This window comes from Camarhynchus parvulus, chromosome 3 (genome assembly GCF_901933205.1).
Source record: "Camarhynchus parvulus chromosome 3, STF_HiC, whole genome shotgun sequence".
Taxonomy (NCBI): domain Eukaryota; kingdom Metazoa; phylum Chordata; class Aves; order Passeriformes; family Thraupidae; genus Camarhynchus; species Camarhynchus parvulus.
In genome coordinates this window covers 94,911,886-94,938,098 of record NC_044573.1, presented here as the reverse complement: position 1 = coordinate 94,938,098, position 26,213 = coordinate 94,911,886, and the positions used below count along the sequence as shown (strand labels likewise).

Genomic DNA, 26,213 nt, shown 5'->3' with positions numbered 1-26,213 from the left:
TTGTGTTGTGGTGTTTGTAACAAATCCAGTGTGACCATAGTGGACTTTTCAGGGCTTAGTCAGCAGCACACCAGCAAAAGCAGCAGGTCGGAGATAGTTGCTTTAAGGAAGATTGTAGCAGTGTTCCGTATCTGTGTATTTTGTGGTGTCCTTTGTCTGCTAAACTTGGGTATCTCAATAAACAGACCTGGTTACATGTTGAGTTCATTGACAGTGGTATTCCAAGGAAGATTTTCCTTTAGTATGGAGAAGAGTTGAAACTCATGCAAGCTGTGGGTGCAGTAGGTATATGCTAAGCAGTTGGAGATCACTTAGCTGGACTAAATAGGGCCATAGTTTAAGTATGATTTGCAGTCCTGGCTCTTTTTAATTGTACATGCAGTTGATTTGCATTAGAAGTTCCCACTGGTAACAGGATGAGTTGTGGATTTTAAGGAATATAACAAGAACTTACGTATTGCCTGGTTCCCCAAGAAAGCCCCCTCATGGAACTGTATGGGTAGGAACAGCAGCATAACAGCACTGAGAGACTGCATGTAATTTGCTTACAAAACATTCTATTGCAAGAGCAGTACAAATCCTGCCAGCCTGCCTGTATTTTAGTTTTTCATTTGTAGATTGCAGTAAGTTTTAGATAATTATGCTTTCTCAATAAGTGAAATGTGCTTACAGAACTCTTAAGCCAATTATAAACAATGTATTTTAGAAATTTTATTACTTGAAGTAGATAAGCAAAATTTTGCCTTTTCTCTAAAGATACATTTCAAAGCACTTAATCTTTTGTTTTAGCTCTTCTCTAATCTATTCTGCCTATGAGAGGATTAATGAGATGTGAATTTTAATCTCCTTATTGATTTCCTAATTATTTTTCATAATCTAACTCTAGCTCTTGATTTATGCTTCTCACTGATGAAAAATGCAGAAGCAACAGGAATGAATAATCTGTATGTGTACGCCCTGAAGCTGGTTGAAGATTTAGTTTTCTTTGTTTTGTAACCTCCATCTGGTCTGAAGGTCTTTCCATATTGCCTGTACTGCTTTTTTCTGTCTCTAGTCATACCACATATTTTTAAATTCCCATTCACTTAGTTTCTGTAAATTAATGATGTTTTATTAAGTTGAGGGGAAAGGCTGTACAGCAAATATTTAACATCATCTTTTGCTGGTTTCTTTCAGTAGTCTGTCTTGTCTTTTATTTCCCAGAGCACTTCCACTAAACCAGCAGCTGCCACCTTGTCTGGAGCAGCCGGGGATCTTGATCTATTTACTGAGCAAACAACAAAATCCGAAGAGTCAGCAAAGAAACAACTCTCCAAAGACTCCATTTTATCACTGTATGGCACAGGAACAATGCAGCAGCAAAATGCTCCGGGTAAATAATGTTGTGAAGGTTTCTGTGCAGTCCTATTTTAATCGTTATCTAGAAAAGTACAAGTATAAAGCTAAGGTTAGATACCCGCTAAACTATATTCAAATGAAGGTTTTTATTTTCAGCTTTTATAAAACTGAGAAAAATTACTGAAATGTAATATGGATGCTAAAGAAAAACATATATGTGATTTTAATTTATTTATAGCTGTTCAAGTTATCAAGTGTACAATTTACTGAAAGATTTGAAGTCTGATTCTGCCATGCAATTAATCAGTGAGGGTCTGAGTCTCCAGTGTGCAGGCAGCAGTCTGTCAGGATCCCTGCAGAACTGTCAGAGCTTTGGTTTAGCTGTGTTTGTGTGAACACAAAGACCTCCAATACAGCAACTGAAAGATTCTGGTTCACCACAGGGATGCCAGACTTTCTTGGCAGTTTAGCTCGTGGCGAGTCCCTTTCCTTTGAGAGTTTTAAAGTAATTTTTTTGCTTTTACCAGAAGCTAAATTAGCAGCACTGACATACAGATGGATGGAGTTATACTTACAATCATTTTGGTGCACTTCTGACTTATGGGATGGGGGTGGAAAATCACAAGACACTTCTGCTGAAATCTTCCCTTCTCTGGTACAGGCATGTTCATGGGCTCGTCTTCTATGCCATTTACCACACAACCATCAACTCACTTTCAAGGCTTTCCAGCCATGGGAGTTCCTGTGCCAGCAGCAACTGGGATGATGGGAAACATGATGGGACAATCAGTGCCAGTCATGGGACAAAGCACAGGCGTGATGGTAGGAGTGGGAGTGCCCAATGGATTTACTGGTACTGCACCAACTGGTGTGATGGGACTTCCTCAAACTGTCGTTGGACCTCAAGGTGGAATGGTGGGACAGATGGTCACACCACCACAAAATAAGTATGGATTGCAACAAAACCAACAAGCTCAATGGAACCTCTCTCAGGTAAAGACTGGCAATTCCCAGACAAGAGTGCTTTAGGAAGAATGATGCTTTTCAGATACAAAATGTATGGCTGTAGGAGGAAGGTCAAGTGTGGCCAAGTTAAAGACTACTGGACTGTAAACTGCTCAGAGGCACGTTAACAAACCAGTGAATAGTTCAATGAAAGATAAGTACTACGAAAGCAGAGAATAATTTTGCCAAGGTAGACCAAACTCAGTACTCTGCTTCCATAGCTCTTATCATCCTCCCATCAGAGCTAGCCAAGTAAAAAGCTTAGCTCAGGTAGAGTTACAAAATTTTGAAATGGAACACAGCCTTATAACTAAAAGCAGAATTTAACTACTCAAGGATAGCCATTAACAATGAATACTTTCATTCAGATTTCAGGATAAATTTTGATGGGATGTGGATGCTTTCTGCTCTTAACATTTTCCTGAAGATAATTTGCTTAGGTGCATCTGTTATTTATCTGTAGCATTTCCATCCTATGTTTTAAACATGTTTCAAAGATTCTCTAGAAGGGTTAATGTACATGTAGTACTGTATTTGTACATTTTCCAAGGAAACATCTTGAAATCAACTATTTGAGCATTTATTGGGGCAGGGTGAGGCAGAGGGATCAGACTTAAATTATTCCCTTGGAGTTCAGCATGGATGATAGCAACTATTTTTTTATACTATTGTTTGTATTATGATAACAATATAATAATTCCATGCTGCTTACTTAGTAATGCAGGAAGAGAGCCTTAGTGACTGACTTAAATTGGATGATATGAATTTTTACTGTTCTGCTCCGTTTTATGGTGTGAACATTTATGAAGGTAAACAGCATTGCCTACATGGATAAAACAGCCCCTGTTTGAAAATACAGGCTGTCATTCTGCTTTGAAAAGTAATTCTTAAAGGTGAGAATTTCAAAATGTCAGATCAAAAAAATCCATGGATATACTGGTGGCAGTCTTTTCATAGGTAGCTAGCTTAAAAAGACCCATATCAGCTTTGAAATTAAAGTCTTGCCTCTTATCAATTACATGTTAAAACTTGGCTCCTTGGACAAGTTCTTCACATGTTCCTGTACCCCTTGCACATCAGATGTTGTCAGTATGATGACATTCCACAGTCTGCAGAACTCAGATCTAAACTCTGACGAGTTGAAAGGGGGAGAGCTTGCTTTACCAGATAACGTTTTATATAGTCTGCTCCTTAAGAATTCTGCTCCAGAAGAGATGAACCACTGCGTTCATGTTTTTATCGGCCTTTTTTGTATTTCCAGGTTCAGTGGTGTCTTGTTTTCTGCAGATACACAGTTCTGTGTGAAAGCATACAGAACTTAATTTTATCCTGAAATACTAGTTTGCAGTTTACTTGAATTTTTCACCAGTGTTTCATGTTTGCTCATGTTTAAATAAACTCTGACTTTTACCTAGTGCTGTCTTTTGTTTGAATCAAATGTTACTTATCCAACATCTCTATTCATTGGCTCTGATTATTAATTGCTCCAAATGCTCTTTTGCTCCTAAACTCATTTTGACATTGAGCATTTAAAATTACAGTGACTAGATATTTGTAAAGACTACAAATAGTTTTGCAGCAGCTCTGAAGTGAATGTGCTGAATTTTTAATTCTTTCCCACCTTTAACTAGATGTTAAATTCATGTGAATTTAATTTCATGTGGATTATTTTACTTGTTTTTTAAGGAATTACAGTATCTTGAGTAGATTCTTTAGCAAGGATGGTTGGATAATACTCAAGTTTATAAATCTACCTCATTCTTTGTTGATTGTCACCTAAATGGACAATTTCTGTAAAAACTGATGTAGTCAAGATTATGAAATCTCCAAAGAAATGTTGCTGGAAAAAAAAATAAATCTGGAACTGCAAGTGCAGACAAGACTATATTACTGGCTTTGCTGTTTCTTTACTGCAGTTACTACAATTTTGTTCATTAGCTTTGAAACTGTGAAAGCAAACTTTTACCAACAGCCACACTGGCCACCTCCTTCACATGCTGTCAATTCTCATGTGACACATACACCAAGTGCTGCAGCCCATCAGCTGGTGTATGTTGGTGGCTGAAGGGCTCCAGAAAAGCTGATAGTATGAGAAAATGCTTAGACACTTAGAGTCAATATTTTTATTTAATGAGAAATATTTTTAGAGAAATGTACTTGTAACCGGGTGGCTGGTTGGAGGCAGGACTGCTTTTGGCTTGCAGCATGCTGTGTTTCAGTGCCACTGCTAACCAGGCTCATGTGTGTGTGTGTGCTTTGCAGATGAATCAGCAAATGGCTGGAATGAACCTCAGCAGTTCCAGCAACGTGATGGGCTTTGGCCAGCCCCCCAGCACAGCCGCAGGATGGACTGGAAGCTCCTCTGGCCAGACTCTCAGCACACAACTGTGGAAATGAAAGTTGCAATAGAAATCTTTCCCAGAACAGCCACCTAACATTCCTTGTTCAAATACATTTACTTTTGCTGTTCCTTCCATGTACATATATATTCTTTTTCTTTTTCCCCAGCTGTTCAGATTAAGGATATAACTGACTGACCGTGTTGTGGTCTATATTGATTTAAATTTGATGTAGTGAAAAGCAGATCAAATATATTTATACATCATTGGAAGCATTTTCATACAATGCATACGATTTCATAGACCATATTAAGAAGCTGCTTAACCACATACTGATTTTTCCCTCAAAATTCTAGATCAAATGTTTGCATATAAGGGATGTAGCTATCATGTTAGTAATATCCAAAAATATGAACCCCAACCCCCCAAAATTACCCAGTAATCCTGTAGAAGGTACTGTATGAACAAATGTTTAATCATATATAAATAGAATGTAAATGTATCACTGAGCAATGTTTTCTAGTGTATCAAACAAATTTTGTTTCATCATACATTTCACTGTGATGTTGTTATGGTGTGCATAACAGGGAATGTGGTTATTGAAAGAAAGATAAACCTGGATGTTACTGTAGTTCTACAAATCAATAGTTTATTCTTCTAAAGATGAGCATTTGATGCATTTGAGTTTCCTGTGGTAAAGTCTCTGACCTGGCTCAGGAGGCAGGCGCACAGTGTTAAGAGAACTGACAGCACAATATGCATTCAAGGTAACTCAGTGTGAACAGATATATTTTGTCTTGCAGAGAGATCCAGGTTTATGACAGTGATTGTGTTTACATTTTATGGTGCCTCGTAATGATAAAATGTTATTTCCCTATATTAAAAGGATAAATCCGTAAATTATTGTGGGTTTTTTATTTCATTATTGTATGACCTGTTTGACTGCTACTTTTAATGAAGTAAAACATGTTCAGTTTGGAGGATCCATTTATACAGATATTTAGACCAATAGTTTGTGAGTTAAAATCAGTTTATAATTACACCATTAAGCTGGATAAATACAAAAAGTATATACATAAATAATGATTTTGAAAATACTCCATTGCAGCCATGTTTATGTATGTGAAACAGCATTAAAACAAAGGTAAGTGTCAGTTTATTAAGCTGAGAGTTCAGAAATGCATGCAGACAAGTTAGAACAAAGCACACCCACTTGATTTGCTTATTAGAGTCTCTGAAAGCTTCCTTTTGTTTCCACAGAAGTCTGTCAGGTCTCAGGCAGAAGCAGATGACCTTAGCTGTCCAAAGCGGAGCACGCGCTGGAGCGTCCATTGTCCTGCTCTTGCCGTGGGACTGTCCCCCCATCATACCTCAATGTTCACTGTGTCCAGGTGGTACTTTGGCTCGTTGGCTAGATTCACTTTCTCTGTTCGGGTGTGCCATACAAGAACCTGGAAAACACCTTCTGTGTCAGTAAAGTCATCTACAGAGATGGAAGCTTTCCACAAAGTACAGACTACCATGTGTGTCAGTAAAGTCATCTGCAGAGATGACATGAAATGAAAGCTTTTCACAAAGTGTGGTAATCGGTACCTTTGTGCAGTTGTTTGCTTTTGGCTCCAGTTCCTCCACTGTTGTTATCTGTTTCAGAAAATCAGATTCTTGCATTCCTGGTTGAGAACCACGACGCTTGAATACGGCTTTGGGATGTGACAGGATCACTTGAAGACTCACAGCAAATCCTTGGAGAGAGGGAGACAGGGAAAAAGGTTGAGAAAAACCTTTAGGCCTTACATTTTTGTGCAGTTATGCCTAGAAATCTCCCATGTTCTTTTTAGAATGTGTAAATTTGATTATGTGGATAGATGATATTTGGTAGGTTTGTACATCCTACATTATATTGTTTTGTTTTGGTTTGCCCTTAAGATACGATCAGATTATTTTTAATTGCACCATATTTTCAACATGTTAAATCTTAGTTTCCCATCATGTAGGTAATATATGCTTTCTTGCCTGAAAATTCAGGTATTGCTAAAATCTTGGGTTATTCTTCCTTTCTACTTTTAATTAAGAAATAAAACTCAATTATAAGTAAAATAAAATGTATTAAATTTATACTGTACAAACATTCTACACATCAAGGTGAGAGTCAAGAAAAAAGGTTAAAACATGTTACAACTGTGATATTTAGATAGCTTTAGCCTGTAGATTTTTAACAGCCTTGCTGAGGAAAGACAAGTAATACTAATGCTCTGCCTTGGGAATGACTTTCAGCACCAGTGGTCTGCCAGGCAGTCTCAGCAGGTCTGAGCGTGGCACAGCACAGCTCAAAGGATTTATTCAGTGTACACACCTCTCTGCAGTGCTTTTCTCTGCTAACATGCATCAGGTTCCTTGAAGGGAGACTGCAAACTGAGAAATCACTGCTTTGAACAAACTCACCCTCTCTGAAGAAGCTCCCATGAATCTCTAATTTACCATTATTTTATAGAACTCTCCCAATTTCCTTCAGCAATGCTCAGTCATATGTATGCTTCTTTAACTATGACTCAAAAACTCAATTGATAGACTTGTAAAGAAAAATTGTATTTGTAACTAACTCCTTTTGTCTGACTGCTAAGCCTACCAAAGAATCCTTTCTTCATCAGTTCAGAGTGGTTCCAGCTGTCCCTTTATGACACAAATAGTAACACTTTTGACATCAGTTCTGGAAAACTCCAAGAACATTTAATTCTAAAGCCACTATTAAAATTTTATCAGTTTAAAATTGAGCATAACTTTCTATAACTTAATGTAATTCTGACCCTCTTTTAATAGAAATGTCTTGCTGCTGTATTTTCCTTGAAAGTATCTGTGACTTTTATGGGAGCCTTTTGAAGAGGAAAATGTAAGGAAGTAATTACTACATCATCACGTAAAGGCACACTGAAACCACTTTATCATGGTCTTGCTTGTAGGAAGCTAAAGGAGACACCAGGTGTTGACGGTGGTCACAAGGGTTTTTGGGGTGAAGGAAGAGACGAGATGGGCTCTATGATCAGAAGGCTTGATTTATTATTTTATGATATATACATACTACATTAGAACTATACTAAAAGGAAAAAGAAAGGAGAGTTTCTAGAAGCTGCTAGCTACCTAACAATAGAAAGTAAAGAATGAATAACAAACCAGCTCTCTCGGACTGTGTCAGAGATCTCAGTTCTGGATTGGTCACCAACTCCAAACATCTTAACTGGGCCGATCTAGGCAGACCTGTTACATTCCACAGCAGCAGATAACTTATTGTGTCTGGTTGCTGAACTTCTCAGCTTCAGCAGGAAAATCCTAAGAGAGGATTTTTCATAAAAGAAATGTCTGTGACACCAGGAAGTTTGTTTTGTTTTCAGTAAGGCTTTGGACTCTGATGGATTGGATGTAAACAGGTCCCAATTCACTGATGGACACAGAAAACATTTATACACTATATCTTTGATGCAGCTTTATACATCCTGTCCTGCCTGGGGTAGAGAATAGGTGTCTGCATGGACAGGGCTTACGCACACCCTGAAGTGCAGTCTTTCTTCTCACTCCCTGTAACCTGGCCATGATGGAGCACAAGGTGGGCTCTATCCCAGTGGTCTTGGTAGCCAAATGTAATCATTGGGAAGAGCTGAGGGTGAGAGTTTAAACTTCCTCAGCTACAGACAGTATGTACAGCCAGCTTGCTGCACCTTGAAATGGGACCAGAGACTTAGTACTGATGAACAAAACAGTCTGCTTCAGTTTAGTGGGTTTGGTTAGGTTTTTTTGGCCTTTTTTCCTCAAATAAAACAAACAATAAATTTTGGATGCAACTGGGCTTTAATAATTTTGGGCTCAAAAACAAAAAGTTAATGGGAAGGCATTTTTTGAACCCTTTTCAGCTGTGTGAGCTGCTCTTTCTTTTTAAATATATTTAAGATTCAAGCTACCCATGCATAAAGAAGAAAATGAAGTAAACACCAAAATTAGTGTCCTAGATTTTAGTGCACAGAAATAACCTCACTCTAAGCAGAAGAGATGCAGATTTTCTGCTGTTTATCTTTACAGTGTCAGTGGGGCTTCCTGGACCCATAGCCTATACTTATCCATACATTAATTTCTCATAATTTCTCTTGTTGCAAGGCTTGCTCCTCTGCTGAGAAAATTGCATGGAGTTCTGAGGCTGGATTTCTCCTACATACACATGTTCAAGTGGGCCATGGCCCCTGCATGTGACACGTGCCCTTGCTACCATGCTATTGCAAATTGTCATTTTGAGGGTGCAGTGAAAACTATTGGTGCCATCAAGTAAAAGTTAAATTATAAACTGAGTGTTGCAGGTGGCAAGGATGTGGGCTACTGTGCACTGACTGGCCTAAGGTTTGTTTCCTTGGTCAGGGTCCATGCAGCCTTTGTTTGTTAAAAGAATCCAATAAAGCAGCAACTTTAGAAGGTAAAATAATCCAAGGAGACTTATCTCTTGGCTCTCTAGTTCTTCAGCTCTGCTTTATAACAGCTTTATTTTCACATGTATGACATTTTGTAAGATGGATTTGTGAGCAAACCACTTTCTAATGACAACTTTAAGTTGACTTTATCAGATGTGTGATTTTGGTGTCAAAAATAGAAGAGACAGCTCAAGTTTTGACCAGACTGGCACTAATTATTTCTCTCAGTAGATAATGATCCTGTGCTAATAGATGAAAAGACACTGTTGTTTTGAATTCTATCACTAAATGGGATTTATCTGGGATTACTGTCTCCAGTGTAACATAACTGAACAGTGCTTACATGCATACAGTTATTTTACTTATTCATTATTCCTACAAGGTCATACTGGGCTTAACTTCACATGAAATGCCACAAGACAATTTCATAGCTGGAGTGTGAAGAGGTGTTTCGGGGGTTTTTAGGTGTTTAATGCAAGGTTATAAATTAAATCTAATTGGCTGAAGAACCACCTAGATAGGAATTAATTTGTTGGAGGACAAGATACCTGGGAGACAGCAGATATTACATCTGTTCTTCTTTCAATGTTAGCTGTTTCTGTTAATTCACACCTCGACTTGTGTTAGACCAATGGCTTCTGTTAAAAGGCAGAACTATTTTTCTTCATCATTCAAGTTAAACTTGAGTCAGGGTTTAAAGATTTTGTTGCCATGGTTAATGCCATTGCTTCCTGGATGTTCTAGGTAGAACAGTAGCTGAAGGCAAGCTAGAAACTTGAGTGTTGATCATTTCTGGAGTGTATAAATGCTAATGCTCAGTGCTGATGTTGGAACAGATGTGCTGGTTTCCACATAGATCAAGGTCCCACCTTTGGCTTGGGCTCTGTGGCTTTCAAGTTTTGTTCTCTCTGTGGCATACATTTTGGCTTGCAGTAAGGCAGAGATGTCTAACCAGGAGGTTTTGTAGTTAGGATCAAAGGCATCTGCTGATTAATTCACCATGAAAGAGGCACTTGATTATAAGCTCAATGTTTAAAACAGTATTTATCCTTGGATGGGAGGGGAGGCTGGTGTTTTGTTTTGGTGGGGGGTTTTGAGCGCTGGCTGCCATACCACTTAAAATTTTTTTGTTTGTGACTTCCAGCAGTGGCTCTTTCAGATTCAGTCAAAATATGCCATGTTTTGCAGTGCCACAAATAGACTGGCATTTTGCTCAGGGAACCCTAAGAAACATGAGATGTACTGAAGATCTCAGGACTATAGCAAAATATTAAGAAAATACAATAAAAAAGGTGGTTGCTCAGGCCCTAGCAGAGGTGCCTAGGGCACAGTGGATGAGCTCTGGACCCAAAGTCCAAAATCTGCTGGCCCAGTGATTTACAGTCACATATTAATATCTATGACTGAAGTAGCTCCTGGAATGCTAATGCAAAGCAAGCATCTGCCTTCTTGAACAGCCTTCACATAGGAGAATCACAATCTTTTTTCTTGAGTGATCCAAAATTCTAGCAGTAAGGAACAGGCCAGAAGTAAAACAACATTTAATATAGAAGACTTGAATTCAGATCCATACTAAATAACATAGTTTTTGCTTTCCACCTTCTCTCTCACTTTTCTTCTCCAAGGGTAAGCAAGTCTGTGTCAAACTCTAGAGCCCCCCTCAATTAAAAACTGAAGCAGAACTTTGGAAATACTAGAACTAATTTGTATGGTGTGTTGGTTGCCAGGCAAGAAGCAACACAGGAAATGGCTACTTTGCTTTCTGAATCCAGTTTAGCATTGGAGAATAGCAGTATCAGCCACAGATTTCTCAAAATAAATAACCAGTGTTTAATGAACTGACCTAATGTGATTGCCTTGAGTAAGCGTGTTTCAAAGAATCTGGGGAGGTTGGCCAGCTAGGGTCACTGAGCTGAGCCCGATGAAATCAGCAGGACCTGAATTTAGCCTTGTCTTTTGCTGTCTAGAATAAGAATTTTATGTGCTTAAAGTTAAGGATGTGCTTCCTCTGAACAGCCACAAGTTAAATTGGTGATCCCAAACCTTTTAAGCCATCACTCTGTCCATACCCAGCCTCATGATCAAATTCTTGTGAAAATCACTGTGAAAGATGGTTCACTAAACCAGATGGAGTCTCCTTACCAGTGCATTGGGACACTGGTACAGAACATTAACTGTAGACAGCTGATACATCTCCATATCAGTATTACTGTATGCACCATCCTGTTTGCATGGCAGTATTTTTAAAAGAGATCCTTGATCTTCCTTACGTGCAGCATTCGGTATAACCTAAGTTACTTGTATAGGGAAAAATGCCAGCAATGGACTAAGCATGGACTTAAGTTTGGTAGCAAGTCCCTGGAGGTCTGTTGGGAAGTCAGGAGAGAAGGGCAAGGGTAGGAAACTGCATGTTGACACACATCCTGTATCCTGCACCTGCTCAGACACCTATGGAGTTCTGGATTTGCAGTTCTGTTCTGTTTGTGCCCTGACACTGTATTCGTGAGGGGAATGAAGATGCAAATTCCACATCATTTTTTTAGCAGTCTACACTGCATTCATTTCTCTCCTTGCTGAAATTAAAAATGAAATTCAATTTCTTCAGTATTTTTGAAGGCTAATAAATGTTCTCTTGCAAAATAATAACTCTTTATTTGTGGTTGTGCATTAACTTCCTGTAATCTAGAAGTTTTTTTTTTTTTTTTTGTCTATATGACCCTCCCTTACATGACTTTGGTCAAAGCACAAGCAGGGAATGCTCCTAGTGGACCTGCTTTGCCCTCATGCCAGTGATTTAGCCAGCATCTGCAAGGTAAACAGCTTAAGAACTTCCCATGTATATCTTCATGTCTGGGTTAGAGTCCCTTGGCTGATGTTGTGTAACGGCTTTCTGCCTGCTGCTGATGAATTATGGACCATGCTCTCACCTTTATAATGCCATCAGTAATCCCTTCTGGAGTCCAGTATCAGTGTGCATCTGTAAATCTACAGAGACTGTTCAACTACACAGCTGCAGCCCCTGACACACTGGATGGTTTCAGGCTTTGCCCCTGAGGAATGCCTTTATATGAACACCCAAATACTTATTTTTATGCCAGGTCGTAGCATTGATGTGAAATGCCTCTACAGTGCAGAAAAATTCACCTGATAACCTTTTTGTCTTTGAGGTGATAACAACCATTAGTGCTCCTTTATTTACTCTTTTTAACCAGTTGGGCTGTAAATACTGTACATATTTTTATCAATAATTTCAATTAATGTAACATTACTCTGTTAAGATGAGAAAGAACTGTACACTGTCCTTTTCCCTCTCTCAAAACACTGGGGTATCAGGATAAAAAAAGTGGCTATTTGTACCCTATTCTTACCCTTGTGTTGTCATCTTAGTGTAAATCTCCCATACCTTCTCAGTGATTCCTCATGGGCAGCTCCTCGCAGCACTGACTCCTGCACAGCACAACCAACAACCTCCATCTCTCCTCACCCAGCTAACCCACTCTTCTATAGCACTCATCATTATTGGACACAGCTGTGGCCTGTTAAGGGCAGGCCTGTTTCTAATCTTTGGTGATTAGTACAGCTGCAACTCCTCAGGTGTGAGACTACCTCCTGCACTATTTTCTTACATTCTATCCCTCCACACCCTTGTATTCCTACTTTTCCCTCCTGAGTACAGAAGATGTCTAAGTGCAAGTACCGTATCATTTGCTGGGAAACCAGCTTCTCCTGTATCAGAAATTGGACCTGTGACCTGTGGTGATTCATGTGGCAGTTGTGAGTGTATACAAAAGATAGTCTAAGCATGGACTGTCAGCAAGACAGAGCTGTGTGGTGTACAAACTTCACTGCAGAAGATTGATTAGATTAATTTTGAAGCTTTTCTGCCTTCTTCTACCAGGCAACAGCTGTCAGTGATTTTTCCCCTAAGCCCAGTGTTTCAAACTATATCCATCTACAGTTATCACTGTCATTCCAAATAACCAATGCAACATGAATAATTTCATGATAAAGTAGCATTTTACAATATGAGGTCTAAGAAGGTCTGCATTTATGCTGCCTGGTTTAGATTGATGACAAAATGACAGGCAGGGACTCCTTGTAAGAATTGCTAGGATGAATTAATATACAATTAACTTGTTTCAGACAGACAATTTATACAACATAAAAGCCAAGTTGCCACATAAAAATAAAAACAAATTAAAGTAAGTTCAGATATCACCAAGCAGGAAATTAATTAGACAAGATGTACAAGCTTCGACTTCCAGGATAGTTAGTGCCAAAGGGCTGCACACTCTGCCAGCACTTCAGAAGTTTAAGAAGCTGCTTAAATAGAGAAATGGAAGCATTGATGTACCATGAGCGAGCCTCACCTGCCATGTCGATGGCGAAGGGCCTGTCAGCTCTCCAGCCCGTGTACCAGCCGACCACTTTGCCGTTCTCCACCACGGGGCGCTCGTAGCGCCGGCCGCCCACCAGCCCCACGGGCCACACGGACACCTTGCGCGTCGTCCGCATCTGCAAGAGGCAGCACAGCATCAGTCACTGCCCGCCCCATGGCTCCCTGCCAGGGCTGTGCACACCCACAGCTCTCAGCACCATTGGGAATCCAAAGGCAATTCTTGCTCACGCACTGCGGCCCAAGACCTGCGGGTGCCCACCCATTTTCATGAAATCTCCCGCTCTGTAGTCCATAGGCATCTCAATTCTACTTTAAATGCCCTATTCACGGTATCTTTTATACCAAGAGTTTTTAAAGCTGTGAAAAAACAGGGGGTTTTGTTCTTGTTTGTTTGGGTTTTCAAAGGCATAGTAGATCTTTTTTATCTGCAAGACTGCAGCATTCTGGCAGTGGGCTTATGTCTATAGATAGCTGAGATACTGTAGAAACTCAGTGAGAGAAAATACAATAATAATGATTAATACACACTTCACTAGGACAAGTACAATTAGTTTGGGACTTGTTAAAAATGCATTGAATAAAGGAAATGATGACACACAACTCTTTCCTACTGCAGCAGACCTGAGATGCAGCTCAGATCTATTAAGGATTCATGAAAAAAGATTGCTAAGGTTTTTTTAACTTCTGTATTTTCCCTTTAAAAGCTCTGCTAAATTTCTGAAAAGGACAAAAAGCAGGCCAGGCAGGATGCTTATTATTACCAGCAGCAGTTTTTTCTAGTGATGTAAATTAACTAAATGCAAAACTGGAAGTTTGATCCTTATCTAGCATAGAAGAAGCCATAGGTATGAAAAAATGACTGTAGCAAGAAGTGTCCATGACTGGGAGTCACTTCAAGAAGGGCAGCAAAACTGGGGAAAGGTGTAGAAAGTGAGTCCTAGAAGGAGCAGCTGAGGGAGCTGGGAGTGCTTAGCCTGAAGGAAAGCAGGCTCAGGGGGACCCTACCACTCTACAACTGTCTGAAAGCAGGGTGGAGCCAGGTGGGGGTCAGCCTCTGCTCCCAGGTAACATTAGGAAAGAGCCTCAGGCTATGCAAGAGAAGGTTCAGGTTGGCATCAGGAAAAAATTGTTCACTGAAAGGGTTGTCAGGCATTGGAATGGGCTGCCCAGAGAAATGATGAAGTGACTGTCCCTGGAAGTGTTCAATAAACTGGATATGACACTTAGTGCTATGGTTTAATTGATGTGATATTCAGACAAAGGCTGGACTCAATCTTGGAGGTCTTTTCTAACAGTAAAGATTATGAGTCTGATTCAGTGACTTCAGATAACTGGTTCAGTGGTCCATTTTGTCCAGTAAACAGGAGATAATATGGCACAAACCTTGACACACTGCTCCCCATGGGAAAATCAGACAGTCTGGCGTGAGAACTCAAGCAAGCGAGGGCATCAACACAGCAACTTGCACAACTTAACCACACTGGTTCAAAAGCCACTGTTTTAACTACTGTGCTCTAAATGTGGTTCTATTGAAACAAGTATTAAACTATTTCAGTGGAATGAGGGCTTAATTTGATCTATTCTAAAAACAGTCTCGTCTTTTGTTGTAATTGAAACTTATTCCTTTGGGAAAGGTTATCCCTTTTCCCTTCCAAGCACTCTTCTCAGCAAAAACAAACACAGTTTTACATATTTGTAACTGCAGCCCCCTATCAATGGATGCTGAAGTAAAAGACAACCTTGGTTAAATATTAAACACTTCCCTCTCTCTCTGCCAAGGTGAAAGATTTATCATGCATATCATCAAGACTCACAGGAGTCACACCAGAAAAAAACAAAGACATCACGTCAGTGATGGCTCACATTTCTAAGCTAGAAACATTAGCAGATTCTTAGAACTTTCACATAAAGTGTAAAATACATATTTAAAAATCCACAAAAATGTAGGCACACACAGAAGAGAGACATACACCGTCTCTCCCTCCAATCATTTATCTTCAGATTTGTTTATCCAAAATTCCTCTCTTTCACCCTAAGAACTGTTGCAGGAAGCTAGATAGAGCACCTCACTCAGTAGCAGCAGCCCATAGTGCATAAGAGCAGGGTATGTATTCAGCTGGCAATATAGGGAATTCTTGTGATAAGGATTCTCTCCAAGCCATTGCCTGGTTAATTGCCAGTGAGAGGCTGCCATGAATCTTTCTAAGGTTATTGATAAATGTATTTACCTGCAACTGTTCTCTCTGCTTATGTTTGACTTTCCAATCTCTCCCACTCCTCCATGTAGGAAATGCAAAGTTAGCAATTAGCTATTTGGGTATGGACATCAACCAAACCTTCTCATGAAGATCTTTTAGCCCTGGTTTTAATGACACATATCTTTTGCTTATTTTGCTAACAGCATGTTTATATTAACATCCAAACATACCAGACATGGACACAGGGAATCATCCTGTTGGGCATGTCTACACAGCACCATCGAGCTACATTCACCCAACTGTGCTACACCAATAAATACCACAGGATAAACACACATGGTGCCATTAACACCTCCTGGAGGGTGTGGATACCTGAACAAAGTATTAGTGTTCAGAATTGCAGTACTTTGGCCATCCTGTGCCAACTGTCTGTACCTAAACTCAGAATGCCACAAGACAAGGGCAGGCATTCTCTGACTGCAGGAGAGTGGCCAGAGCACAGTGCACCCATGCCCTGCCTGTGGGCACAGTAAAAGTTTGGGCAGCTGTACTGCAAAATGAGCCAGACTACACAGGACCTCTGAACTGGGTCAATAGTGGCCTCAGCATCTATGCTGGCAGAACCAGATGGATTTACATTAATACTCTATGATACTCTTCATTGACAAGCTTTTCCAAAACACTGTGTATGTCACTGACCTCATAAAACCAGCATGAAATGACCCAAGAAGTTTTAAACTAATAATCTTGGGTCAGTCTCAGTGTCTGTGTGTTATGTCAGTAAAGCCATCACATGTCAGATGCAAGTAACCCCTTACAGAGCTCCTACTTCTGTCCTTGGGTGACTTTATTCTTACAGGTTACATTTTTGAAGAATGAAATAAGCAGGTGTCAAGAATACAGCAATCCTTTTAAGTAAAAGCTAAAAGAGCACATCTAGACCAGTATTTATGCTAATTCTGAAATACCTCACAGCCTTGGGATATGCTAGGCAGATGAAAGTAGGAATATTTTGTTTAATCTTCTGAGAATAGCATTACTGCAGTTAACATACTGATATGTGAAGGCTGTATTTATGTATGATGGGGAAAAAGCTATTATTTGGATTAAAAGGCCAGCTTGCACCTGGAATTTTATGCTGCTAATCATCAGGACACAAAAAAGTGATTCAAAAACGTGTTAAATCTGAATAACTTCAGTGCCGTGGGTTAAACAACTGCCAAAAATCCTAGGACTTACAAACAGCTTCCTAAATGACTGTTCTATCTGTCATTGTAATGACAGCAGTAGCACAAGTTGTGTTAACACTCAGCATTGAAAGTCCTGGGAGCTTACAGGAATGGCATTCATCTTACACTTCTCTCTGCAAGTCAAGCAGCTGCTCTGTCCTAGTTAGACTTGTGTAGTTAACGAGCAGAGGGGAGCCCACTGGCAGGGCTCATCCTGCCCCGCTTGGACAGCTCTCTCAGGGTAGAAGTGCTTTTGTCCTCTGTTTTTGAAAAGGGGTCTCGGGCACAGGAGGAGAGTGATGTACTGAGTGGGGAAGATGGTAGAGCAAACCTGAATGAAGCCGGAGGGGGAGGAGAACTGGGAAGAAGCGGGCAAGGAAATGACAGGAGAGATGAGTAACAACTGACCGAAGAAATGCCAGTGAGGTGATGGGCATACAGCAGTAAATACAGTAACAACAGAGTAATCACTGAAGAACAGCAAGAGAAATACAGGAAATTGAGCTGAGCAATAAAAGGCAGTGATAAAAGCATTGCTAAATTTAGCATCTCATTAGTCAATCAAGAAAAGCTGCTTAATGGGATGTGCTGGACTGATAGATAGGGAAGATACCAAGCCAGTAACAAAATATTCATTCCCAAGGGGAACGAAGGCAAATGACAGAGAAAAGGAAACATGGTTGTACTTCCTACAGTGAAAATGCTTCCAGACTGGAACAACGATCCTGCTGTTTTTGCAGCATGATGTCAATGTGCTTCTGTTTGGGATTCACAGCCCTCTGCAAGGGCAAACCCACTGCCACACCTTGTAAACTTTTTCCCCCTGTCATTCCTACCCCTGTGTGATTTGTGATCTGTCCTGGTCAGGCTACAGGCTCACATCCATGCTCACCATCCTACCCCACACCCCTGCCCATCCCAGTGATACTCCAGCAGATTTCTGTGCCAAATTCCGATTTATTACTACCAAAGACAGGATCTAGAGCTCCTTCACTACAATTCCTGGGTTAAAGCATAAGCACAGCCAGGCTCCCTGTCAGTTCTCACACAGTTCTCTGCATCACTCATAGGCCATTTAAAGAAAAATTCTCCTTCAACTAAATTTATGTGAGAGCCCTATGGCTCAGCCAGACAGCTCAGCCTGATGCTGTGCCTGTTTACTGAGGCTTTGGACAGAGCTCCTGCCCCTACTTACTATCATTTCAAAGGAGGCACCGAGGCATAGAAAACCTGTGCCAGTGGCTTTTGTGTTCAGGGACTGGGATGCTTAGGGGTTAGGAACTTCAAAAGGCAAGTTTGTTGGCAAATTTGACTGTGAAGAGTATTCTCCACAGGAACACTTGTAGAAGGGACCTACAAATAAAAAAATTTCATTCCTTGATGCAGCCTCCTCTGCAGCTCTCAGGTGATTTGCTTCACCATCCTCCCTGCTAGAAAGCTTTCTTTCCAAGAATCTGCTTGTAACCTCCTCTGCTGATTTGTACACAATCTACATTCCAGAAGGAGGATAACTTAATTCCCCCTTTTCTCCAGCAACATTTTATATATAAGGTACATGACTAATGTTTCTAAATTATACCAGCATCCTTGGGCACAAATGTCAATATTGCTTCCCTGCAGAAGAAAACTGTACCAAATTTAACTAAAGCAGTTTGCAGCCAATTTCTGTGGACTGGGCCAACTTCCAAAACAATTGCTACTCATTTTACTTCTGGGCCCTTCTATTTACTGGTTGCCTCATTCTACTCCTATCATTCTACTGGGTTGTGTTCACTGTACCTCTGAAGAGCTGCTGACCCCATGTAATTAATGTCCCAGCAACAGTATCAGTTTCTCAGGTAAAACTGCTGCTGCCAGCGCAGAAACAAAGAGTACTTGGTAACCAAGCAAAAACCTGTTTCAAATAGCCTTTTTTTTTCCTCTTTTTGGTCACTGTTTCCTCTCATTTTTAAGCTACTTCATTCTCTGCCAGTCTTTTCTAATCCAGCCTCTTTAGCATAGGTATTACATGTCTATGTGGAAGAAAAATGTCAGCGTGCATTTAAAATCTGTCATGTACTCCTAAATCATTTATATACTAGAAAGGTATTTAATGCACTGCTAACTCATATTTGGATCACTTTTTATTCTGAAGAAAATAATTAATGACTGCCAGCTAATATTTAATTCTGTCTAGACTACTGAATGTTATTTTTAAGACTATTATAAAAATCTGATTTTTCCAACCAGCTCCAAGAAATACAACAAAAGATTTTCATGTTTTCAAAGGTAAAGAGATTCACTTATACTACTTTTAAATCTTTTGCACAAATATATCTATTAAAAAATACACAGAAGTTAGCTTAATACAATGTATAAAAATTAGGACAGTTATGTAAGTGTTATTGAAGGAACACTAACCCTTCCCTAGTCAAAGCTGGAATAAATAGTAAATTTATTTTTAAATTTAAATTTACCTCTTCTATAATGCATTTTTTGAGTTCCCCTCGAAATATTTTATAAAGATGATCACAGGAAAACTGAAGCCTGTGTGACATGCAATGCCTGCAAGTATTTCTGTTCTATTTTTAATAACAAGAAATCCTTTTTTTAGGCTACTGAAATGGCTGTTAAAAGCCATTAGAATATCTGCCACCTTCATACACACCTTTTGAGAGGGAAGGACAGGGACACAAGAAGATTCTTTCAGTCTGAATCTGTGGCTCTTTGAATCTTGAGCTACCTGTAAAGATTAGCTCAGCTTGGGGAGACCAGGATGAGCTCTGTCCTCTCATGCCTCCTTTCCAGCTTCAACTCTACCATCACATTCAGGGCACTCTTGTGCAGGAACAGCTACAGCAAATTGAATTCTGGCCCACAACTCAGTGGGCAACAGGACTAACTGCTAAGCTGCTGAAGTTTGGGTTGGGTTTCTTTACCCCTTAGAAATAACAATTAGTGCTGTGATCTACTCTGAATTCCACACTGCAAGGCTGTATCCACATCACACCTTAGAGTGTGGATTCCTCTAAGGGCACCCAGACTGCAAATCCTCTCCTTGCACTCAGACAAGACAGTGGAATGTGCCACACTTGCATGCTCTAGGCACCCAGCAAACATTGCCAAGAAATTCTGAACACTGATGACCAGAAACTTGGGGGTGGCAGGGAGGGGGAACATGGTTTTAGATATGAGCATTTTAATTTCAAACATATCTCCGTTTAGGTGTCTGAACAAAACACAAGCAAAAGTGTCAGAAATAACCTAGACAGGAATCTCTAAAACTCAGTGTGTTTTTGAATGCATCAAGCTCCCTTTCAGAGAGATACTGAAGACTTTTACTCCTCTTCTTGTACTCCTCATGCTGCTCAGCCCTCACCTTCAAAGGATTCAGGGCAGTCTGCACAATCAACAGCAGAGTGGATCTCCAACACTAATTCCTCCAATTTGCACACATATCCAAACATGGACCATCGAAGTGATGGCCTTTGGCCAGCTACTCAACATATGGAAAGAGCAGAGAGAATGCCTGAGACACAGAAACACAGGAATTCTGTGAAGAGTTAGGGGAAGTGGAACTTAGCTGTCTATCTTCACTTTCCAGTGCTTAGGTTAATCCTGTTTTTAAAATCTCTCTGTGAAGGTGGAATGCCAGTATCATCCAAGGTTTTTTCCCTCTAGAAGTTTAAAATGTGAAATCAGCAGTTGCTAGGCATCAGTCACAATATTACAATAACTTGCATTCAGGAATAAGATGAAGCACAAACGCGCCAGAAACTATAAGAATCACTCCAAAATGAACAGCGTGTGGTAAAAAATAGAAGCTATGGTGAGTCATGCAGAAACATTTGTAAAACATCTTAAATATAACAGTTGGAATTTCAGGCCTCTCAGTGGCTTTTTTATGAATGCAGGCTGACTTATAACATAACAGGTATTTTCAGAAAGCAGACTTGGTTTTGATGGAGAGATGCACAAGGACACCGCCAAATGAACAGAAAATACATAAATTATTTCTGAGGTTTCAATCCCAAAATAATAAATGACAAAATACAGTATGCTAGAACCACAGCCATTAAAGTAAAAGCACGATTTTTCACCTGACCACCACTACACTCTCCAGCAGAAAGAGCTGGGAATAACTTAAATGCCACACCTCTACTCCTGCAAATATTTCTTCATCGTTGCTGCATCCCTCTTAGTACTCTAAAGAATTTCACAGTCGTTGAAGAGGTTGGTTCCTTCCCTGCAGCCTCCATGGAAGGTGAACCTTTCCTAACAAAATGCTAACCGAGCCAATGCTGTAGCAGCAGAAAGACAAACCAGGCTCTCCACCTTATTCTAGAAAGAACAACTAAAACTGTTTAGACCCTGCCCAGTTTGACTTTGAGGACATGGTTTCACCAGTCAAAAACTGACCTGTCCACCCACATGCCATCCAGAAGGTGACATTTTCCAGACTACTGTAAGCTGGAGTTTTTTCCTGATTTCCATGAAACACACTTAGCCTAGGTCTACTGGGCCCAGCTCACTCCACATCAAATATAAAGTAATCATTGCTATAATCACCAAGCAGAAGTACTTTGGAGAGATTAGAATTTCTTCATGAAAAGCTCTCCGAAGTATCCCATGGCATTCCATGTCATAGCATGCTCCTTTTTGATCATGGCCTCATGGTTTATACAGGAAAGCCTCTGCTTTGTTAAAAGGCTCCATGTCCTGTAAGGACACCAGGGAAACCCACAGCAAAGGAGGTTTCTTAAACCCAATCCTTGAGGATGTGCAGTTCCCTTGCTCGCCTTCTGCTCCACAGTCCCGCTTGTTTGACCTCTGAGCAAAACATTTCCCTAACACAAATGTTCCTCTCCTGCTGGCTTTACAGTCCTAACCAGCCCTGCTTCCCATCTCCCTGAGGCCCCACTGCTGCCCCTGGAGCCAGCTGTGACCCAGCAGCAAGCCATCACAAAAGGACAGACCTGTGTCCCATAAAGCAGCAGATGTACACTGCACACACCTGCCTGCACACAGTGCTGCTGGCACTGGGGGCCTGCACACCTCTGTGTGACAGGGACATGCTGAAAGTCACACAGCCACACAGGATGCTGCTTGGATGAGAGCTCAGAGCTCTTGTCTCATCCTACATTTAAACTTCTCCCTCTTAGTGAGCAGACTGCATTTTATCAGACCTCCTTAGGGAAAGCAACTGCTGGTCTGGAGAATTGTTCCTGGCAGGGAAACAAACCAAAAAAACTCCCTCTCAGGTATGGTTACCACCATTTTCATAACAGGAATTACTACCAGACTTCATCTGCAAACAATGCATTCTGAAGTTGTTCTCTTCAGGCTTGGAGAAGACAAGTATAATTTACGTTCATAAATCAATCAATTCCTGAAGGTAGATCAGGATTTACCACAGAGCTGTCAAGCCAGAATCCATGAATACATAGATTTTCTTTTATCGAGTCAAGAAGCAACCAGCCCTCTAGCAGTGCCTCGACTGCAAAATCAGGCTCCTGGCTCACTCTAAATGCAACCTCCCACACGTAAAGGCGCCTCCCGTTGGCAAAACCTGCCAATGGACTCTGCCAGGTCGGGAAGGCATTCCCCATGTCAGTGCCAGTGCCTCCCAGGGACCCTGCCAACAGCTCCTCAGTGACCCCAAAAACAGCCACAGCATCTCACAGCAGCAACTGAAGCAAAAGCTCCTTCTCTGCTCCTGTACTGAGCGCTCCCAGCTCCCCATTTCTCAAGGAAAACTCATTCATGCATGTGTGCCTGCCTGTGAACACAAGGCTCAGAACAAACAGCTTTCCCAGCAGCTCAGGGCAGGGGAAAGGGAAGCCTTAGGGTTGCAGAGGTTCACGCTGGAGGTTACAATCCTTGTTAGCAAGAGGAAACACAGGTTGCCTGTTGTGCTTGCAGTTCTCAAGGTTAACCCTTCAGACAGCTTCATCCCTTCATTTTCCTGCATTTCTAGCTAATTAGAGAGGTGATTTGTACCTTTCTAGCAATTCACAGCAATTAGTAGAATAATGATAGAAATTTTAAAATAATAAATGTGACCAGACTCCTTTTCAATAGCTGTGGAGCACTCAAGAGAAATGCCAGCTAATGCTGTTCCATCAGCTTGTCCCTAACGTTGGTACTCACCAAAAAAAACCAAAAAACAAAACAAAACAAAAAAAACCCCCACAAACAAAAAAACAGTAGATATTTGCCAAATATCTTTTGTCCTGCATTTCTCATTGTGCCAAAGTGTATTTTCTGTTCCTCTTAACAGACTCCCTAAGATTCAGTCAAATTAACCTTATTTCTACAAATACACGTGAGCACTCCCATAACATCAGACGGGTATGCGAAATTACCCTGCATTATAATGCACTGAGCACAGCTTTGAGAATTTTTTAAAAATCAATTGCAACAAAGGTTTAGCCTCGAGGCAAAGGTCCTGAAATTAGCAGCTTCAATGCTGAAAGCCAAGTGGGCAAAAGAAGTAGGGCATCCCTGCTGAATGGGGAGCCTGCACCTGCCCACACACTGGAAATGGAAAGGGATGCATTACGAACCTAAACACAAACGAAACCAAGCATTTCTAAACCAGCTTTCCCTAAGGAGCTGCATGTGCTTCACATTTCTGCGTATCACGTTCACTTTAACTCACTGGCTGTGCAGCACTCGAGGAAGGGCACAGCTCGCAGCCAGCGGCAGGGGACGGGGGCTCACCTCGAACGACAGCCCTGTCCACCGGCAGGACACACAGACACAGCACGCCTCAAGTCCTCCGCCGCCAACTTACTTTGCTGCTTCCCTCCCTCATTTCCCTGCCAAGGTTACTCTCCCAGCTGTCACAGAAGATGTACACGATCCTCCTTCTGCTGTTTTATGTCCACTTATTAAACACCCTCCTTCCTGCCAGGGAGAGCCCAGAAAGAAAGCTGGATATCCTCTGCCCCGAGCGCTTGCCAGTTCCCACCAAAATGAAACAAAGCCCTTCACCAAGGGGAGGCAATGAAGACAAAACCAGGTCCCTTCACAAAAGAGACTCCTGAAAGGGCGTTCAGTCGTTACACAAACGATTTGCTGCTTTTAAGAGCGAAAAGCTTCAGAAAGGCAACTCCACGTGAAGAAGCCTGTTCTGGCTTAATTCATTAGCGCCAAGGAAAAAACTGTGAAGGATGGCGACTCCTGATGCGAGTTTGCCCTACAGGGAGAGGGATGCAGCCTGAAAATAACCAACCAAGGAGCACTTTTCAACACAGTTTTGACAAAACACACAGGATCCCTTTTATAAACCTTAAACTTGCCTCGCTCGGCAGCAAAGTGAGAAAACAGCAGCAAAAAGTTGGAGGATTATAGAGGAGAGGGACAAGAAACTCAACCAAGAGCGCGGCGGTCACACAGAGGCAGCCCCGGGGAGCCCGGGGGAGGGACGGGCACCGCGAGGTCTCTGGGCGGGGGGCGGGCTCGACTCCCCCGTGCCCGGAGGGTTTTTTTGGATAAGGGAAACCGAGTTCGCCGCACAGCGGGGATAGGGAGCAGCCCGGCGCGGGAGCCTGTGGAGGGGGAACGGCAGGAGCCAGAGGGGAGGCGGGAGCGGTGGGAAGCTGGGATGGGGGCGCGGCGGAGCGTGGCGGCCGAGCGCGCCCCCCTGTCCCGCACGCACCTCCTGGAACAGCTCCAGGCTGTAGGTGTTGTCGTCGTCGGCGAAGAAGAGCACCCCGGGCTGCGGGGGCGGCAGGTGCTGGTGCCGCTGCCGCAGCCAGGCCAGGCCGGCGTTGCGCTGCTCGGTGGCGCGGGGCAGCCCCGGGCGCTTGTAGCGGCGCGGCGTGGGGACGTGCAGGTGCGTGCAGGGCAGCCCGGCGCCCGCCACGAAGCGGGTCACCAGCTCGCTGCGCGCCGCCGCGTCCTCCACCAGGATCCAGTGGAGCCGCGACACCTGCCGGAAGGTGTTGGCCAGGCGGGTGAGCTCGGCCTTCTGCACCGGGCGGCTGTAGGTGGGCGTGATGGCATAGATGGTGGGCAGCGCGGCCTCGGTCCGCCGCCGCGGGGCGGGCGGCCGCGCCCCGCCGCTACCGCCCTCGGCCCCGCCGCGGGGGACAGCGCGGGCAGCGGCGCCCGGCTGCTGTCGATGTCCAGCACGATGATGACGATGAGCACCCAGGGCAGCAGCAAGAGGAAGCGGCTGAAGAGCAGGGACTTCATGCTGCCCCCGGCGCCCTCCCGCCGCGCCGCCGCTCAGCGCCGCCCATAGACGGGCGCGGCGGGGCTGCCCCACCGCGCTGCTCCGCGGGGCGCCCGGGCGGCGGCGGCCGGGGGCGGGGGGGCAGGCGCTCCCTCCCTCCTTCCCCCGTCCCTCCCGCGGGCGCGGGGCCGCCGCGGGGCGGGTCGGGTCCGGGAGCCCCGCGGTGCCTGCGGCAGCCCCGCGGGGCAGCTGCCGGCCCCGTTCCCGCCGCTCCTCTATTCCGCCAGCGGCCGCCCTTCCTCCTCCTCCTCTTCCTCCTCCCGCTTCGCCCTCGGCATCGCCGGACGGGGGCTCGGCGGGGGGGGGATCTGGGGAGACGCTCCTTCTCCTCCGCTTCCCCGGGCGGCTCTGGCGGTGCGCGGGGGCGTGGAGGGGAGGGCGGGCAGGCGGGAGGGAGGGTCCCCGCGGGCGGGGGCTCCCGCCCCGCCCCGCTCCGGCTGCCGGCCGCGGGCAGGGAGCGGCGGCTCGGGGAGCTTTGGGGCGGGGTGGCCGCGGGGTGCTGCTTCTCTCCGCGGTGAGCGACAACTTCGGCCGGTGGCCGGGACGCCCTGCCCGGGCCAGCGCCGGCCGGCCGACGGGCAGGGCAGGGTGGGCGGACGGGTCCGTGCCCGAGCACTTACCCCTCGGAGCGGCGGAGAGCCGCTCACTTCGTTTCTGCTTCAGTTTGGGTTTCGGGTTTTTTTCCTACGTCGGCCGAAGTAAGAAGTTGTAAATAAGGCGGCGGTTTGCCGCAGCTCCCCTCGGTGCCCGGCAGTCGGTGTCGCCTCCCGCCCCCCGCCCCGCACCGCCCGCGCTCCCTGGACCGCAGCTCCCCGTTGTTCGGGCGTGCAGCTTCCCCGGAGATCACACGGAATTGAGAGCTCCTTCTTAAAAAGCATACATATATCAGAATTTCGTAATAATCTGCCTGTCTTTATTTTGAGGAAAAGGCATTCATCAGGTGCTGCAACACACATGAAGTGCACAATCTAAAACGTCTTACAAATCCTTTCCTCGCAGGGAAGTTTCCGATGCATTCTTCAACACTCCCTGCTGT

At 43.2% G+C, this 26,213-nt stretch overlaps 2 protein-coding genes across 4 annotated transcripts in view; one reads left to right on the top strand and one right to left on the bottom strand.

The window, feature by feature from the left end:
* The window catches only part of SMAP1 (small ArfGAP 1), a 91,011-nt gene extending 85,429 nt beyond the window's left edge, over positions 1-5,582 (top strand). For 2 of the 3 annotated variants that reach the window (XM_030946579.1, XM_030946578.1), the window contains 3 exons: positions 1,204-1,372; positions 2,000-2,331; positions 4,606-5,242. In XM_030946579.1, the coding sequence (XP_030802439.1) occupies positions 1,204-1,372; positions 2,000-2,331; positions 4,606-4,740 (636 nt within the window). In that variant the 3' untranslated portion in view covers positions 4,741-5,242. Of the gene's footprint in view, positions 1-1,203; positions 1,373-1,999; positions 2,332-4,605 lie in introns of all 3 variants that reach the window. The other variant, XM_030946577.1, reaches the window with a different exon arrangement.
* Positions 5,315-25,212, bottom strand: B3GAT2 (beta-1,3-glucuronyltransferase 2). The gene is given in 5 exon segments (XM_030946580.1): positions 5,315-6,133; positions 6,276-6,424; positions 13,501-13,645; positions 24,599-24,960; positions 24,963-25,212. Coding segments are annotated over 5 exon segments (918 nt in total). The 5' UTR covers positions 25,138-25,212; the 3' UTR covers positions 5,315-6,046.
* Between the last annotated feature and the right edge of the window lie 1,001 nt (positions 25,213-26,213).